This window comes from Babylonia areolata, chromosome 27, assembly GCF_041734735.1.
Source record: "Babylonia areolata isolate BAREFJ2019XMU chromosome 27, ASM4173473v1, whole genome shotgun sequence".
NCBI classification, from domain to species: Eukaryota; Metazoa; Mollusca; class Gastropoda; order Neogastropoda; family Buccinidae; genus Babylonia; species Babylonia areolata.
The window spans coordinates 11745193-11763898 of record NC_134902.1 but is presented as its reverse complement, the minus strand read 5'-3'; the positions used below and the strand labels follow the sequence as shown (position 1 = coordinate 11763898).

The window sequence follows — 18706 nt, the reverse complement described above, 5'->3', positions numbered from 1 at the left end:
CCAGTAACTGACGTCACGTTTTCTGTTTGGCCAAGGGAGACACCAGTAACTGACGTTACGTTTTCTGTTTGGTGAAGGGGGACACCAGTAACTGACGTCACGTTTTCTGTTTGGTCAGGGGGAACACTAGTAACTGACGTGACGTTTTCTGTTTGGTGAAGGGGGACACCAGTAAATGACGTCACGTTTTCTGTTTGGTCAGGGGGGATACCAGTAACTGACGTCACGTTTTCTGTTTGGTCAGGGGAGACACCAGTAACTGACGTCACGCTTTCTGTTTGGTCAGGGGAGACACCAGTAACTAACGTCACGTTGTCTGTTTGGTCAGGGGGGACACCAGTAACTGACGTCACGCTTTCTGTTTGGTCTGAGGGGACATCAGTAACTGACGTCACGTTTTCTGTTTGGTCAAGGGTGACACCAGTAACTGACGTCACGTTTTCTGTTTGGTTAGGGGGAACACCGGTAACTGACGTAACGTTTTCTGCTTGGTCAGGGGGGACACCGGTAACTGACGTGACATTTTCTGTTTGGTCAGGGGGAACACCAGTAACTGACGTCACGTTTTCTGTTTGGCCAGGGGAGACACCGGTAACTAACGTCACGTTTTCTGTTTGGTCAGGGGGAACACCGGTAACTAACGTCACGTTTTCTGTTTCGTCAGGGGGAAGACTGGTAACTGACGTCACGTTTTCTGTTTGGTCAGGGGGAACACCGGTCACTGACGTCACGTTTTCTGTTTCGTCAGGGGGAACACCAGTAACTGATGTCACGTTTTCTGTTTGGTCAGGGGAGACACCAGTAACTGACGTCACGCTTTCTGTTTGGTCAGGGGAGACACCAGTAACTGACGTCACGTTTTCTGTTTGGTCAAGGGGGACACCAGTAACTGACGTCACGCTTTCTGTTTGGTCAGAGGGGACATCAGTAACTGACGTCACGTTTTCTGTTTGGTCAGGGGGGACACCTGTAACTGACGTCACGTTTTCTGTTTGGTCAGGGGGAAGACTGGTAACTGATGTCACGTTTTCTGTTTGGTAAGGGGAGACACCAGTAACTAACGTCACGTTTTCTGTTTGGTCAGGGGGAATACCAGTAACTGACGTCACGTTTTCTGTTTGGTCAGTGGTGACACCAGTAACTGACGTCACGTTTTCTGTTTGGCCAGGGGAGACACCGGTAACTAACGTCACGTTTTCTGTTTGGTCAGGGGGAACACCGGTAACTAACGTCACGTTTTCTGTTTCGTCAGAGGGGACATCAGTAACTGACGTCACGTTTTCTGTTTCGTAAGGGGAGACACCAGTAACTGACGTCACGTTTTCTGTTTGGTCAGGGGGAAGACTAGTAACTGACGTCACGTTTTCTGTTTGGTACGGGGAGACACCAGTAACTGACGTCACGTTTTCTGTTTGGTCAGGGGGAAGACTGGTAACTGACGTCACGTTTTTTGTTTGGTAAGGGGAGACACCAGTAACTAACGTCACGTTTTCTGTTTCGTCAGGGGGAAGACTGGTAACTGACGTCACGTTTTCTGTTTGGTCAGGGGGAACACCGGTCACTGACGTCACGTTTTCTGTTTCGTCAGGGGGATCACCAGTAACTGACGTCACGCTTTCTGTTTGGTCAGGGGAGACACCAGTAACTGACGTCACGTTTTCTGTTTGGTCAAGGGGGACACCAGTAACTGACGTCACGCTTTCTGTTTGGTCAGAGGGGACATCAGTAACTGACGTCACGTTTTCTGTTTGGTCAGGAGGGACACCTGTAACTGACGTCACGTTTTCTGTTTGGTCAGGTGGAAGACTGGTAACTGATGTCACGTTTTCTGTTTGGTAAGGGGAGACACCAGTAACTAACGTCACGTTTTCTGTTTGGTCAGTGGTGACACCAGTAACTGACATCACGTTTTCTGTTTGGCCAGGGGAGACACCGGTTACTAACGTCACGATTTCTGTTTGGTCAGGGGGAACACCGGTAACTAACGTCACGTTTTCTGTTTCGTCAGAGGGGACATCAGTAACTGACGTCACGTTTTCTGTTTCGTAAGGGGAGACACCAGTAACTGACGTCACGTTTTCTGTTTGATCAGGGGGAAGACTGGTAACTGACGTCACGTTTTCTGTTTGGTACGGGGAGACACCAGTAACTGACGTCACGTTTTCTGTTTGGTCAGGGGGAAGACTGGTAACTGACGTCACGTTTTCTGTTTGGTAAGGGGAGACACCAGTAACTAACGTCACGTTTTCTGTTTGGTCAGGGGGAAGACTGGTAACTGACGTCACGTTTTCTGTTTGGTCAGTGGTGACACCAGTAACTGACGTCACGTTTTCTGTTTGGCCAGGGGAGACACCGGTAACTAATGTCACGTTTTCTGTTTGGTCAGGGGAAACACCGGTAACTAACGTCACGTTTTCTGTTTGGTCTGGGGGAAGACTGGTAACTGACGTCACGTTTACTGTTTGGTGAGGGGGGACACTAGTAACTGACGTCACGTTTTCTGTTTGGTCAGGGTAGACACCTGTAACTGACGTCACGCTTTCCGTGTGGTCAGGGGGGACATCAGTAACTGACGTCACGTTTTCTGTTTGGTCAGGGGGACACCAGTAACTGACGTCACGTTTTCTGTTTGGTCAGGGGGAGACACTAGTAACTGACGTCACGTTTTCTGTTTGGTCAGGGGAGACACCAGTAACTGAAGTCACGTTTTCTGTTTGGTCAGGGGGACACCAGTAACTGACGTCACGCTTTCTGTTTGGTCAGAGGAGTCATCAGTAACTGACGTCACGTTTTCTGTTTGGTGAAGGGGGACACCAGTAACTGACGTCACGTTTTCTGTTTGGTCAGGGGGAACACTAGTAACTGATGTCACGTTTTCTGTTTGGTCAGGGGGAATACCAGTAACTGACGTCACGTTTTCTGTTTGGTCAGTGGTGACACCAGTATGTGACGTCACGTTTTCTGTTTGGTCAGGGGAGACACTGGTAACTAACGTCACGTTTTCTGTTTGGTCAGGGGGAACACCAGTAACTAATGTCACGTTTTCTGTTTGGTCAGGGGGAAGACTCGTAACTGACGTCACGTTTACTGTTTGGTGAGGGTGGACACTAGTAACTGACGTCACGTTTTCTGTTTGGTCAGGGGAGACACCAGTAACTGACGTCACGCTTTCCGTTTGGTCAGGGGGGACATCAGTAACTGACGTCACGTTTTCTGTTTGGTCAGGGGGGACACCAGTAACTGACGTCACGTTTTCTGTTTGGTTAGGAGGAAGACTGGTAATTGACGTCACGTTTTCTGTTTGGTAAGGGGAGACACCAGTAACTAACGTCATGTTTTCTGTTTGGTCAGGGGGAATACCAGTAACTGACGTTACGTTTTCTGTTTGGTCAGTGGTGACACCAGTAACTGACGTCACGTTTTCTGTTTGGCGAGGGGAGACACCAGTAACTGAAGTGACATTTTTTATTTGGCCAGGAGGGACACCGGTAATTGACGTCACGTTTTCTGTTTGGCCAAGGGAGACACCAGTAACTGACGTCACGTTTTCTGTTTGGTCAAGAGGGACACCAGTAACTGACGTCACGTTTTCTGTTTGGTCAGGGGGAACACTAGTAACTGACGTGACGTTTTCTGTTTGGTGAAGGGGGACACCAGTAAATGACGTCACGTTTTCTGTTTGGTCAGTGGGGATACCAATAACTGACGTCACGTTTTCTGTTTGGTCAGGGGAGACACCAGTAACTGACGTCACGTTTTCTTTTTGGCCATGGGAGACACTGGTAACTGACGTCACGTTTTCTGTTTGGCCAAGGGAGACACCAGTGACTGACGTCACGTTTTCTGTTTGGTGAAGGGGGACACCAGTAACTGACGTCACGTTTACTGTTTGGTCAAGGGGGACACCAGTAACTGACGTCACGTTTTCTGTTTGGTCAGGGGAGACACCAGTAACTGACGTCAAGTTTTGTGTTTGGTCAGGGTGGATACCGGTAACTGACGTCACGTTTTCTGTTTGGTCAGGGGGGACACCAGTAACTGACGTCACGTTTTCTGTTTGGTCAGGGGAGACACCAGTAACTGACGTCACGCTTTCTGTTTGGTCAGGGGAGACAGCAGTAACTAACGTCACGTTTTCTGTTTGGTCAGGGGAGACACCAGTAACTGACGTCACGTTTTCTGTTTGGTCAGGGGAGACACCAGTAACTGACGTCACGTTTTCTGTTTGGTCAGGGGGGACACCAGTAACTGACGTCACGTTTTCTGTTTGGTCAGGGGGGACACCAGTAACTGACGTCACGTTTTCTGTTTGGTCAGGGGGAAGACTGGTAACTGATGTCACGTCTTCTGTTTGGTAAGGGGAGACACCAGTAACTGTCGTCACGTTTTCTGTTTGGTCAGGGGGAAGACTGGTATTTGACATCACATTTTCTGTTTGGCCATGGGAGACACCAGTATCTGACGTGACATTTTCTGTTTGGTCAGGGGGGACACCGGTAACTGACGTCACGTTGTGTGTTTCCTCAGATGAAGCACTAGTAGCTGTCATGAAACTTTGTGTGTGCTCAGAATAAAAATCAGTAACTGACGTGTTGCTTTCTGTTTCACCAGAAGGATCCTCAGTAGCTAACGTTAGCATTTCTGTTTGCTCAGAAGAAATACGAGTAACTGCCGTAATGTTTTCTGTTTGCTCAGAAGGAACTTCAGCAGCTGACGTCAGGTTTTCCGTTTGCTCAGAAGGAATTTTAGTAGCTAGTGTCAGGTTTGCTGTTTGCTCAGAAGGAACATCAGTAATAAACGTCTGTTTTTCTGTTTGTTCAGAAGGGACACGAGTCGATGTCAGGCTTTCTGTTTCTTCAGAAGGAAAATAAGTAGGTGATGTCACGTTTTCTATTTGTCCAGAAGGAACACTTGTAACTGACGTCACGTTTTCTGTTTGCTCAGAAGGAAGACCAGTAACTGAAGTGAGGCTTTCTGTTTGCACAGAAGGAACATTGGTAACTGAAGTCAGACTTTCTGTTTGCTCAGAAGGAACACTTGTAACTGACGTCACGTTTTCTGTTTGCTCAGGCGGAATACCAGTGACTGACGTCATATTTTCTGTGTCCCCAGATGCTGCACTGGTAATTAAAACAAGGCTTTGTTTATGTTCAGAATAAAAACCAGTAACTGACGTGAGGCTTTCTGTTTCCCCAGAAGGAACACCAGTTGCTGACGTCTGGCTTTCTGTTTGCACAGAAGGAACATCTGATGTTATATACCCCGTTTGCTCAGAAGAAACTTCAGTAGCTAACGTCAGGCTTTCTGTTTTCTCTGGAGGAAGAATAGTAAATGACGTCACGTTCTCTGTTTGTTCTAGCGGAACACTAGTAACTGACGTGATGCTTCCTGTTTGCTCAGAAGGAACACCAGTAGCTAATGTCATGTTTTCTGTTTGTTCAGAAGGAACGGTAGTAACTGACGTTTGGCTTACTGTTTTTTCAGAAGGACCGCCAGTAACTAAAGTCGGGTTTTCTGTTTGATCTGAAGCAACAACAGCAGCTGACGTCACATTTTCTGTCTGCTCGGAAGGAACTTCTGTAGTTAACCTCAGACTTTTTGTTTGCACAGAAGGAACACCGCTAGCTGTGGTCAGACTTTCTGTTTGCTCAGAAAGAACATAAGTAGATAACGTCAAGTTTTCTGCTTGCTGAGAAAGAACAGAGGTAATTGAAATCGTGTTTTCTGTTTGTGCAGAAGGAACACCAGTAGCTGACGTAACGTTTTCTGTTTGATCAGGAGGAACGTCAGTAACAAACGCCAGGCTTTCTGTTTCCTCGAAAGGAACATAAGTAGGTGACGTAATGTTTTCTGTTTGCTCAGACGGACCAGAAGTACTAAACGTCAGGTTTTCTGTTTGTGCAGATGGTACATTAGTAGTTGATGTCAAGCTATCTGTTTGGTTAGAGGGTATACCAGTCACTGACGTCATGTTTTCTGCTTCCTCAGATGAAGCACTAGTTGTTGACATCAGGCTTTGTGTATGTTCAGAATAAAAACCAGTAACTGATGTAACACCAATAGCTAGCGTTTTCTTTTCTGTTTGATCTGAAGTAGCAACAGTAGCTGAAGTCATATTTACTGTTTGCTCAGAAGGAACTTCAGTAGCTAACGTCAGATTTTCTGTTTGCTCAGAAGAATCACCAATTGCTGACGCCTGGCTTTCTGTTTGTGCAGAAGGAACATCCGTAACTGATGTTGTATATCCCGTTTGCTCCGATGGAACTCGTGTAGGTAAGGTCAGGTTTTCTGTTTGCCCTGAAGGAAGAAAAGTAGCTGAAGTCAGGTTTTCTGTTTGTGCAGATGGTACGCTAGTAGTTGATGTTAGGTTTTCTGTTTGGTTAGAGGGCACACCAGCCACTGACGTCATATTTTCTGTTTCCTCAGATGATGCACTGGTGATTAAAACAAGGCTTTGTGTGTGTCCAGAATAAAAACCAGTAACTGACGTGGGGCTTTCTGTTTCCCCAGAAGGAACACCAGTAGCTAACGTCAGGTTTTCTGTTTGGTCTGAAGGAACACCAGTAGTTGACACCAGGTTTTCTGTTTGGTCTGAAGGAACAACAGTAGGTGACGTCAGGTTTTCTGTCTGGTCTGAAGGAACAACAGTAGGTGACGTCATTTTTGCTGTTTGTTTAGAAGGAACTTCAGTAGCTAAAGTCAGACTTTCTGTTTGCTCAGAAGAAACACCAGTTGCTGACATCTCAATTTCTGTAACTGATATCACATATCCCGTTTGCTCTGAAGGAACTTCTGTAGATAACATCAGGCTTTCTGTTTGCTCTGAAGGAGCAATAGTAGGTGATGTTACGTTTTTCGTTTGCTCAAAAGGAATACTGGATACTGACGTGGGGTATTCTGTTTGCTCAGAAGGAACGTCAGTTATGAACGTCTTGTTTTCTGTTTGATCTGAAGGAACAACAGTAGCTGACGTCATATTTTCGATTTGCTGAGAAGGAACTTCAGTCGCTAACGTCAGGCTTTCTATTTGCTCAAAAGGAACATCAGAAGTTGACGTCATGTTTTCTGTTTGCCCAGAAGGAACTTCAGTAGTTAGTATCAGGTTTTCTGTTTGCTCAGAAGGAACAGCAGTAGCTAACGTCAGGAAACTAGGATCAGATGCAGGTCCTGTTGGCGTAATCAAATCACTGTCAGCGTAGTCCGGGGTGCTTTCGGAAACCGTCACTTCATCCGTGCCCTCAATGCTCACACCTCTAGCGGTTGTCTCATTCACAGTATCTCCTGCTGTTGTTTTGTTCAGTCCGAAGACAGCTGGTGAGGTTGGTAGTAAATCAGTGACTGATTTCGACTGTCCGTCCGTAGCTTCTGTAGTGATGTTCCCACTGACTGTCTGACTCACACCTTCCTCCGTGTCTCTAGTAGTGTTGGTCACGTGACTACTTTCTGTGTCCATTGAGGACACGTCAGGAGTTGTCATCACATCATCGCTGTATGGCTGACTGCTGTCCGCTAATGTAACTGGCAGTGTGCTGATGTTTCCGCGTGTTTCATTGTTATCCACAGATGTTGTCCTGGTGACAGGATGTGTTTCTGAAACAGCGGGCTGTGTGGTGTTCTCACGCTCTGCCACCAAAGTGCTTTCACTGCTTGTTTCAACATCTGTAGTGGAGTCTGAAGTGTTTGAAGAAGCTGTTGCATCCTCTATAGCTTCTACAGTGTCGTCCACACTGTCTGTGTGATTCATTTGCAGCTTGTCAACAGAAAGCGTGGTCACTTCACCGCTTTCTGTTTCCACGGGGGAAGCTGTTGTCAAATTACTGCTCGCTGGTTGCTTGCTAAAACTGGATGTAACTGGCAGTGTGCTGAATTCTCCACTTGTAGTGTCAGGGCCTGTCCCAGAAGCTGTCATGACAAGGGAAGGTGTTCCTGAAACAGTGGGCTCTGTGCTGGTGTCTTCAGTTTCAGTTTCTGGATCACTCACCAAACTGTCCGCACTGGCTGTTTCCTCAGTTCCAACCGAAACTGGGGTGGAAAAGAACGAATCAGTAAAGGATGTGTTCACATCACTGGTCGGTGCTGGAGTGCCTTCGTCACCGCTAGTGTAAACTGAAACGTTTTGCACAGTAGATATTTCTTCCCCAGGTTCTGTACTGATTTCTCCCCCAGCTTGTGTACTGATTTCCCAACCAGCTGTCACATTTGTTTCAGCTTCCTCCGTTTCCCCAGATGGTGTGGTCGTGTGACCACTCTCTGTGTCCACAGATGACATGCCAGCAGTTGTCGTCACATCACTGCTGAATAACTGACTGCTGTCCCCTGACGTCACTGACAGTGTGCTGACGTCTCCACGTGTTTCACTGCTGTCCACAGCAGAAGTTGTCATGGTGACAGGATGTGTTTCTGAAATAACAGGCTGTGTGGTGATGTTCTCACGCTCTGTCTCTGCCACCAAAGTGTCTTCACTGCTTGTTTCTTGATCTTTGACACGTGTTGGACCTGTGGACAGCAGGTCAGTGTTTGATGTGGTCTGTGTGTCAGTGGAAGGCGTTGGAGAGGTCATGTCATAGCTAATATACTCGCGAGAAATTACAGTGGTCGCAGTGTTGTCCATAACGTCAGCGGTCTGGTCTTTAGTGGCTGCCTCATCCAAACTAACTGCACTGGTAGTTGCATTCATTCCAACTGCGTCTGGCGCGTCTGACGTTGCAAAGAGAAGGTCAGTATGAGATGGTGCCTTTGTGTCAGTGGACGTGCTTGGGGTAAAAGTGCCACTGGTAGTGTAGTCTGAGGCGTTTGTAGTGACGTCCCCGCTCACTGTCTGGTTCTTTCTATCGTCCTCTCTGTCACTAGACGTTGTGTACATGTGACTACTTTCTGTTTCTGCAGAAGAGACGCCAGAAGTCGTCATCGGGATGTGAGTGTCTGACGTGTAATCTTCAGTTACTGCTGCACTGGTCACGGTTGTGGTGTCAGAGGTGTTAACAGAAACCGCTATGTCATCCATGCCTTCCGAGCTGATAACCCCGCTGGATGTCGCGTTCAGAATATCTCCAGTGGATCCTTTGTCCGTTCCAGTCACAGAAAGTGTTGTGGGGAGTGAATCAGCATAGGACTTTGTGTTTAGCTCCATGAGAGTGGCAGGAGTGACTGCTTCACTGTGCCTGTACTGTGAGGTGTTTACAGCAGGAACTTTCTCCGTTGTGGTTTGCTCAGTTGTATGTGCTGTGCTCGCCGTATTCGCTTCAGTGTTATCCATGTCAGCTGACGTGGTCACGTGACCACTATCTGTTTCCACTGAGGACACGCCAGCAGCTGACGTCGCATCAGTGGTGACCGGCTGACTGCTATCCACTGACGTCACATCAGTGGTGACTGGCTGACTGCTATCCACTGACGTCGCATCAGTGGTGACTGGCTGACTGCTATCTACTGACGTCACATCAGTGGTGACTGGCTGACTGCTATCCATTGACGTCACATCAGTGGTGACCGGCTGACTGCTATCCACTGACGTCTCATCAGTGGTGACTGGCTGACTGCTATCCATTGACGTCACATCAGTGGTGACTGGCTGACTGCTATCCACTGACGTCACATCACTGGTGACTGGCTGACTGCTATCCACTGACGTCACATCACTGGTGACTGGCTGACTGCTGTCCACTGACGTCGCTGACAGTGTTTCCTTGATGCCCACAGGTGTTGTCATGACGATGGCACGTGTTCCTGAAACTGCAGGTTGTGTGGTGATGTTGTCACGTTCTGGCTCTGCACTGGCCGTTCTTTCTGCAGTGAGTGTTGGACCTGTGGACTGAACGCCAGCCTCTGTCACAGCCCCAGTGTCCCCAGACACTGTCGGAGAGCTCGTGTCACGGCCAGTGTAGTCCGGTGTTTCCACAGAAACAGTCACATCGACCGCGTCTTCCATGGTGACAGCTGCACCGTCTGTCCTATCATTTGAATCGTCTCTACCGGTGCCGACAACCATACTGACCGCAGCTGATGGCGTCGAGAAGGAATCAGTAGGAGACGTTGTGTTCATTCCCACGGGATCAGGAGTGATTGTTTCACTGTGCACTTGCTGTGGGGTGGTGACAGCAGGTGTCTCCGTGTCCGTGATGCTGCCTGGAGTCACGGTGCCCCCGCTGACATCATCAGACATGGGCACACCACGCGTTGTCTCCCCTGCACTCTCTGTAGTGAAGTCCCCGCCGACCGTCACGTTCACCCTAGCTTCCTCCGTGTCCTGAGGCGGTGTGGTCACGCGACCACTTTCTGTTTCCGCAGAAGACACACCAGCAGCTGTAGGGACAGGTGTTACAGGTGTTTGTGTGAGGACAGGTGTTACAGGTGTCTGTGTGAGGACAGGTGTTACAGGTGTCTGTGTGAGGACAGGTGTTACAGGTGTTTGTGTGAGGACAGGTGTTACAGGTGTTTGTGTGAGGACAGGTGTTACAGGTGTCTGTGTGAGGACAGGTGTTACAGGTGTTTGTGTGAGGACATGCGTGACAGGTGTTTGTGTGAGGACAGGTGTTACAGGTGTTTGTGTGAGGACAGGCGTGACACTTCCAGCTGGCTGAGGTGTGCCCAGAGTCCGGGTGACGGCGTCTGGCGTGGTGGACACTGTGCTGTGTGGGCTGTCCACTTCACACATCTTGCCTGTGGACATGTCCAAAAGAAAAGAGTTATTAAAAATCATAACCACATGTGTGCACCGTCATGCAGAACAGCAGTGTGTGTGTGTGTGTGTGTGTGTGTGTGTGTGTGTGTGTGTGTGTGTGTGTGTGTGTGTGTGTGTCGGTCTGTCTGTCTGTCTGTGTGAGTTTCTCTCTCTCTCTCTCTCTTTGTGTGTGTGTGTGTGTGTGTGTGTGTGTGTGTGTGTGTGTGTGTGTGTGTGTGTGTGTATCTGTATCTGTATGTCTGTGTCTATGTCTATGTGTGTGTTTGTCTCTGAGTGTGAGAGAGATAGGTGTGTGTGTGTGTGTGTGTGTGTGTGTGTGTGTGTGTGTGTGTGTGTGTTCCGCAATATTTTACACGTGACACATTTAACTGACAATGTGTTGCGGTATTCAGGGTTATACATCGAAAAGCAAAATAATTATTATCATCATAAATTAACACACACACACACACACACACACACACACACACACACACACACACACACACGTAAATGCGCACAATCACACACTCAAGCACGCGAGTGCTGAAGCACGTACACGATATGCGCACAGCACATTGTGGATTTGATTAGTTTGTAAACCTTTCCCGTTAACTCTTCTCAGCGAGACACAAAACAAAGTGGCATTACTGTATCTTGTAATGTCTTGTATTCATTTTTTTCTCTATGTGACACGTGCCACAGTGCAGCGCCACCCTTTTTTTCCTTTTTCTGTGTGCAAGTGTATTTGTTTTACTGTCACAGTGGATTTTTCAACGGAAGTTTGCCAGGGAATAGCCTTTTGTACAACATCTCCATTGGCTCCCTGTCTCACACAGAATAAAGTACAAGATCAGCACTCTATGTTATAAATGTATTCACAAATCTGCCCCTTCCTATCTTTGTGGCTGCATTCACCTCTAAACTCCATCTCGCTCTCTACGATCGGCTTCGGATCCTCTCTGTTTACGCATACGCAGATTCAAACACTCCACTGTTGGACGCCTTCTTTCTCTGTCTCTGGACCTTGCATTTGGAATGAACTTCCTCTTTCGCTTCGTCAGGTCTTCGCACTCAGCTCTGGCCTTATAACCCACCTCTTCACAAGATAGCCACCCTCCCCTACCTCTTCCTTTTCTTCAGCTTCTTCAGTTTTAGAGTTATGCACGCATGTGAATGACTGGTGTGAAAGTGCTTAGATTTGTCTCTGCACAAGATTCAGCACTATATATATATATATATATATATATATATATATACTATCATGATGATGATGATGATTATTATTATTATGTGCAATAAGTGCGTTCTGCACACGGATCCTCGGTTCATCCATCACCCGAATGACTACCGGAGTATATATAAAAAAAATCCAAAAAATCTTGGGCCGTGCTTGGGAATGGAACCCGTGGACACTCTCGTTTCCTAGTTGGGCGTATCACCACTCGGCCACCGCGCCACATGACCTTGACATTCACCTGCAGACACGACGCTGCCTGTCCATGCACGGTGCACTGACCTGAGAAGTGGGGAGGACACCGGCAGACGAAGCCGTTGACAGCGTCCACACAGGTCCCCCCGTGACGGCAGGGGGCGGAGCTGCACTCATCCACGTCGATCTGACACAGCTGTCCGCCATAGCCCTCCTCACACACACACCGGAACCCCTCCATCCCGCCACGCTCACACCGCCCCTTGTTGACGCACGGGTCCGGGCTGCAGGGGTTCCTGGGTTCCGGGGCTTCCTCGGCGCAGGACAGGCCCGAGATGCCTTCCGGGCAGAGGCAGGTGAACTCCTCGCCGCTCTCCGGCACGCACGTGGCGCCCCGGGCACAGGGGCTGGGGTGGCACGGGTCTACGATCCCCTCCTCCATGACGTCACACAGGGGTCCGGAAAACCCCACGAGACACTGGCACCGGAAGTCCGCCCCTTCAGCCACGCAGGTCCCTTCGTTCCAGCAGGGGTTGAGTTCGCAGGGGTCCTGCTGGACGGATTCATCAACGCCACACAGTTCTCCCGAAAACCCCTGGGCACAGTGACAGGTGAAGCGAGGCCCGTGCGGCCTGCACGTGGCGCCATTCAGACAGGGTTCGGGAACACAGGGGTCGGGTCCTTCTGTGAGGTCCTCTGCTCCGCCTTCTGGTGTCGACCCAGCGCTGCTACCTGACACAGACTGTGCTGTGGGTGCACCTGTCGCGAGCAGCGGTGACAGTGACGAGGACTTTCCTTGGGGGTGGGACCCAGACACGGGTGTGGAGGGGGAGGTGGGTGGGGGCGGGGAGGACACGGGTGTGGAGGGGGAGGTGGGTGGGGGCGGGGAGGACACTTGGACCTCACACAGCGGTCCAGAGAATGTGTCCGGGCACGTGCAGGCCGGGGTGCCCGTGGCGGGGTCCACATAGCACGTGCCCCCGTTCTGACACGGGCTGTGGTCGTCCTCACAAGGGTGGGCCCCCTTCTCTTCACACTCCTTCCCTGCACACGGCACACAACGTGGAGTGATGGCCTAGAGGTAACGCGTCCGCCAAGAAATCGAGAGAATCTGAGCGCACTGGTTCGAATCACGGTACAGTCGCCAATATTTTCTCCCCCTCCACTAGACCTTGAGTGGTGGTCTAGACGCTAGTCATTCGGATGAGACGATAAACCGAAGTCCCGTGTGCAGCATGCACTTAGCATACGTAAAAGAACCCACGGCAACAAAAAGGATTGTTCCTGGCAAAATTCTATTAAAAAAAAAATCCACTTCGATAGGAAAGACAAATAAAACTTCACGCAGGGGGGAAAAATGGGTGGCGCTCTCGGTGTAATGACACGCTCTCCCTGGGGAGAACAGCCCCAAATTCACACAGAGAAATCTGTTGTGACAAAAAAAAAAAAAAAAAAAAAAAAAATCTATACAAACACAAAACAACTGACGGGTGTTCAGGCGTGAAATGGTTGTGCTCCTAGCGACTTTTGACTGATTTGATTTGATTTCCTGCACAGCTGTTAAAAAAAAAAAAAGAAAAAAAAAGAAAAGAAAAAAAAAAGAAACGACTGTGGAAAGAAACCTGCTTAATGTTCCATCAAGACAGACGGGTGACTGTTGACATCTACAGTGTGGAGCGGAGGCCTAGAGGCAATACTGCGCCCAACAAGGAATTGAGTGTCTGCGAGTTCGAGTCTCATGTATACGGACAGGGATTTTTTTTCTGATCCCACCCCCTCTCTCCCTATACCCCTTTCACTTCACCTTGAGTGGTGGTCTGGGTTGCTAGTCACTCGGATGAAACAAGCTGAAGCACATAAAAAAAAAATCCACGGCAACAAAAAAGATCTGTCCCTGGCAAAATCCTGCAGAGAAATCAACTACTTTGGTAAATTTTCTTCTTTTTTTTTAATATTGGTGACGCTGTGCTGCGGTGACACGTTCTGGCAGTCCACACTTCACAAAGAGAAATCTGTTGTGACAAAACGTAAATACAATACAATACAATACAATACAATACAATACAATACGTATACCTAGTTAAAGTATTACTTTTCACCTGGGAAAGTTATCATTATGAAATTAATGCAAATGCAGGACGTGAGGGTGCGAGACGCACGGTGAGTTGGGGTAAACAGAACAAAATGGCGAGTGATATCAAAAGATGACAATCTTATAAATGAAAAGAACAATAACCACTTAAAGAAAACTACTAAAGTGACTTCGTAAAAAAAAGAAATAGCTAATTTCGAAACACGACCGGTTCTGTTCAGCAAACTATTTTGCACACCTTGTGTGTGTGTGTGTGTGTGTGTGTGTGTGTGTGTGTGTGTGTGTGTGCGTGTGTGTGTGTGTCTGTGCGTGTGTGTGTGTGTTTGTGTGTGTGTGTGCGTGCGCGCGCGCGCGCGCGCGTGTGTGTGTGTGTTTGTGTGTGTGTGTGTGTGTGCGTGTGTTTGTGTGTGTGTGTGTGTGTGTGTGCGTGTGTGTGTGTGCGTGTGTGTGTGTGTGTGTGTGTGTGTGTGTGTGTGTGTGTGACACACCCCAACACACACATCACACATACAGCAACAACAACAACAACAAAAACAACAACGACGACCGCACACACACACACACACACACACACACACACACACACACACACACACACACTCACACACACACTCTCACACACACACACACACATACACTCCACCCACACACAGACACACACGCCCCAACACACCCTCACCTTCACCCATTCCTCACACACATACACCCTCACACACACACACAAACATACACCCTCACATACACACACACACACTCACATACACACACACACACACTACACGTCCCAACATACCCCTCACACTGCCCCACCCCGTCCTCCCCCCCCTCGCCCCACCCCCCATCCCCACCCCCCCACCCCCCACCCCCCCACACACAAACAAGTTCACCCCCTTACCAGAAAACCCGGGGGCGCACTGACACACGTAGCTGTCCACCCCGTCCACACAGGTCCCGCCATGCTGGCAAGGTTGTGACTGACACTCGTCAATGTCCACCTCGCACAGCTCGCCCTCAAAGCCGTCAGCACAGATGCACAGCGCTGTGTCCCCGGCCTCGAAGCACCTGGCGCCGTTCTGACAGGGGTCGGGCCGACACGGGTTGGGGATCCGGCACAGGGGCCCGGAAAACTCCGGGGGGCACTCGCAGAGGAAGGAGGCGTGCTGCAGGTTGGGCACGCACGTGCCGCCGTTCTCGCAAGGGTTGGACATGAGGCAGAGGTCTGACAGGTGCTCGCACTGACGCCCTGACATGCAGGAATCATTATTATTATTATTATTATTATCATTATTATTATTGTTGTTGTTGTTGCTGTTCAAATATGGAACTCTTTGCCTCACCACGTCTGTCACAGCCCCTCACTGCCTTCCTTTAAATCTAACCTGAAGACTTTCCTCTAGACCCTCTTTCATAGATGAAAGTGGATAGTTGTGTAGGTATATTTGTAACGCTGTATTGTGTGTGCGTCGAATGTGTGTGTGTATGGATGTATGCATGTATGTATATATGTATGTTTGTACTGTATGTACGAATTTGTATGCGAATATTATGTTTATTGCGTATGATTGTAAGTTGAGGACTCAGTGTGTTTCGTGTGCGTGTCTGTGTGGATTGTAAAGCCCTTTGTGCAATTAGGAAAGCGCTGATAAATGTCCAGTTATTATCATTATTATTGTTGTTGTTGTTGTTGTTATTATTATTATTATAGTTGTTGTTTTTATTTTCATTATTATTATCATTATTACCATCATCATTGCTGTTGTTGTTGTTTTATTATTATTATTGTTGTTGCTGTTGTTGTTGTTTGTATAGCCCTGAGACAGGAAGCTCTAAGCACCTCACGGCGTATTTTGTCCAACAGGCTGCCAGCCTCTGTAGGCGCTCATCATCTGTTTCCTGTGTCATTCAGTCTGACTTCAGTATGAATGACATGGGTGTGTGTGTGTGTGTGTGTGTGTGTGTGTGTGTGTGTGTGTGTGTGTGTGTGTGTGTGTGTGTGTGTGTGTGTGTGTGTATTATCTTCTTCATTCGTGGGCTGCAACTCCCACGTTCACTCGAATGTACACGATTGGGCTTTTACGTGTATGACCGTTTTTATCCCGCCATGTAGACAGCCATACTCCGTTTTTGGGGGTGTGCATGCTGGGTATGTTCTTGTTTCCATAACCCACCGAACGCTGACATGGATTACAGGATCTTTAACGTGCGTATTTCATCTTCTGCTTGAGTATACACACAAAGGGGTTCAGGCACTAGCTGGTCTGCACATAATGTTGACCTGGGAGATCGGAAAATCTCCACCCTTTACCCACCAGGCGCCGTTACTGAGATTCGAACCCGGGACCCTCACATTGAAAGTCCAACGCTTTTACCACTCGGTTATTGCGCCCGTCGTGTGTGTATTATAATATTCCACATGAATTGCAAACTTGTAACTGCGATATGGCTGTAGACGGAGGCCAGTTTCATTTCATTATGGTAAGTGCACATCTTTGAAATGAGTTTATTTGAAAGGAATATGTGAATCCAAAATTTTGCAGTTTGTTGAAAGTTGGGAGGAGAGAGTGTCTGAAAGTGGGGGAACTCGTCAAAATGGGAATGATTACAAGATGACATGATCGTTCATTCATCTATTTTCATCACCAATTTCATGTGTTTTAATTCCTGCTTATGTTTTAACTTTGGTGTATAATACCTATGGAGTTATTCCGTATCACCCCTACCACAACAGGAATCAAAGGTTTGAATATTTTCTTTTTTATGTGTGTGTGTGTGTGTGTGTGTGTGTGTGTGTGTGTGTGTGTGTGTGAGAGAGAGAGAGAGAGAGAGAGAGAGAGAGAGAGAGAGACTGAGACTGAGATATTTCATTCATTTAAGGCCTTGGCCCCATATGAAGAGGGGCAACAACAGGTAATAATCAATACACAGATGAGCACCCACAGGTCCTCACAAAATTTATGATACAAGAGATACTCGCAGCTGAAATGCTTTGAACAGATAAAGTGCCAAACTACGAACGATATTTTCATTACTAGAAGCCATCAGTAGACCTAATCGGAACAAACATGGATCTGTATAATACTTCTTTGGTAAGAATTTCACACGAAGATGATGCAAAGCAGGACATATCAAGACAAAATGAACTTCATCTTCAATAGAGACTTTGCACAATGGACATATCAAAGCAAATTTATTTCTATTGTTAAAGCGAAACTGATGAACATTAATTTCGGTTATGCCAAATCTAAATCTGGTCAAGATAAATCGTAAATAACGATCTAAATTCAGAGACAGATATTTCTTCACTAAATGAGTCGAACTATGCACTCTATATAAATCCAATCTGTCACTATATTTAGTGTGGTTTTCCCAATCTTGCCATCTGCAGTCAATCAGTAGTTGGCGGATAATTCGCACAAATAATTTATCGTCACCCACTCCTTGATTAACCCAAGCATACCCAGAGAGAGAGAGAGAGATAGAGAAAGAAAGAGAGAGAGAGAGAGAGAGAATGAATGAATGAATCTTTATTTTCTTTATTTTCCACCGGTGAAGACATTAGCACTTTGGCCGACTTACACATCTGCCGTTGTTTTAAAAGATACGCAAACATATACGCATATAAATGTTGTTACGCTTAATACATGTATAATGTACAAGTATAACACAGCGTCAAACTGAGAAACACAACATCGCTCACATCTGTACGAAACGGAAGCGAGTAACACACACACACACACACACACACACACACACACACACACACACACACACACACACACACACACACACACACACACACACACACACACACACACACACCGAGGGAAAAACAACAACAAAACCCTAGCATGAATGCTACACAGAGAGAGAGAGAGAGAGAGAGAGAGAGAGAGAGAGTGATTGTCGACAGGATCAGAAGAAAAACTTTTCTTTAGCGCACTGTTCGCATGACGTGACGAATGTGATAAACAACGTGTTCAAAACGAGTCCTGCAGAAACATCCCTCTCTCTCTCTCTCTCTCTCTCTCTCTCTCTTGGACACCTAATTATGTTTATGTATACATACGTATACACATATGTATGTACAAATATGTAGACATGTATATGCATGCATGTGTGCATATGTGCATATAGATTATGTATCTGCATATTTACCATCATTATTATTGTCGTGTGTTATCGTCATTGTTTTTATTGTTGTCACAAGGACAGATTGTAAGACGAGGCAACGCCTAAAATCTTTATCCTTGAGTGACAAAGTTTTTGTATCTCTTTCTCTGTCTGTCTCTCTGTCTGTCTGTCTCTCTGTCTGTCTGTCTGTCTGCCTCTCTCTGTCTGTCTGTCTGTCTCTCTCTGTAAAGGAAGGAAGAAGGACAACAGGACACTGTCTTAATATGTGTGTGTGTGTGTGTGTGTGTGTGTGTGTGTGTGTGTGTGTGTGTGTGTGTGTGTGTGTGTGTGTGTGCCTGAAATCTGATTGGATGACACAGGAAACAAATGATGAGCGCCCAGTGACAGCCGT

The 18706-nt window shown here is 47.5% G+C and overlaps 2 protein-coding genes across 2 annotated transcripts in view; both read right to left on the bottom strand.

Moving 5' to 3' along the window:
* Nucleotides 1-702: 702 nt before the first annotated feature.
* On the bottom strand, nucleotides 703-6600 carry LOC143301591 (uncharacterized). The gene is made up of 4 exons (XM_076615983.1): nucleotides 4159-6600; nucleotides 2522-2584; nucleotides 1483-1618; nucleotides 703-736 (listed from the first exon to the last, which is right to left on the bottom strand). The coding sequence occupies exons 1-4, from the start codon at nucleotides 6407-6409 to the stop codon at nucleotides 703-705; spliced, it is 2484 nt and encodes an 827-aa protein (XP_076472098.1). The 5' UTR covers nucleotides 6410-6600.
* Nucleotides 6601-6615: 15 nt separating this feature from the next.
* The window catches only part of LOC143301590 (uncharacterized), a 52337-nt gene continuing 40246 nt past the window's right edge, over nucleotides 6616-18706 (bottom strand). Inside the window, exons 12-16 of the mRNA XM_076615982.1 lie at nucleotides 15080-15427; nucleotides 12961-13136; nucleotides 12180-12834; nucleotides 6767-10659; nucleotides 6616-6633 (exon numbers count right to left, since the gene is read on the bottom strand). Coding sequence (XP_076472097.1) covers nucleotides 6616-6633; nucleotides 6767-10659; nucleotides 12180-12834; nucleotides 12961-13136; nucleotides 15080-15427 — 5090 coding nt within the window. The remainder of the gene's footprint in view (nucleotides 6634-6766; nucleotides 10660-12179; nucleotides 12835-12960; nucleotides 13137-15079; nucleotides 15428-18706) is intronic.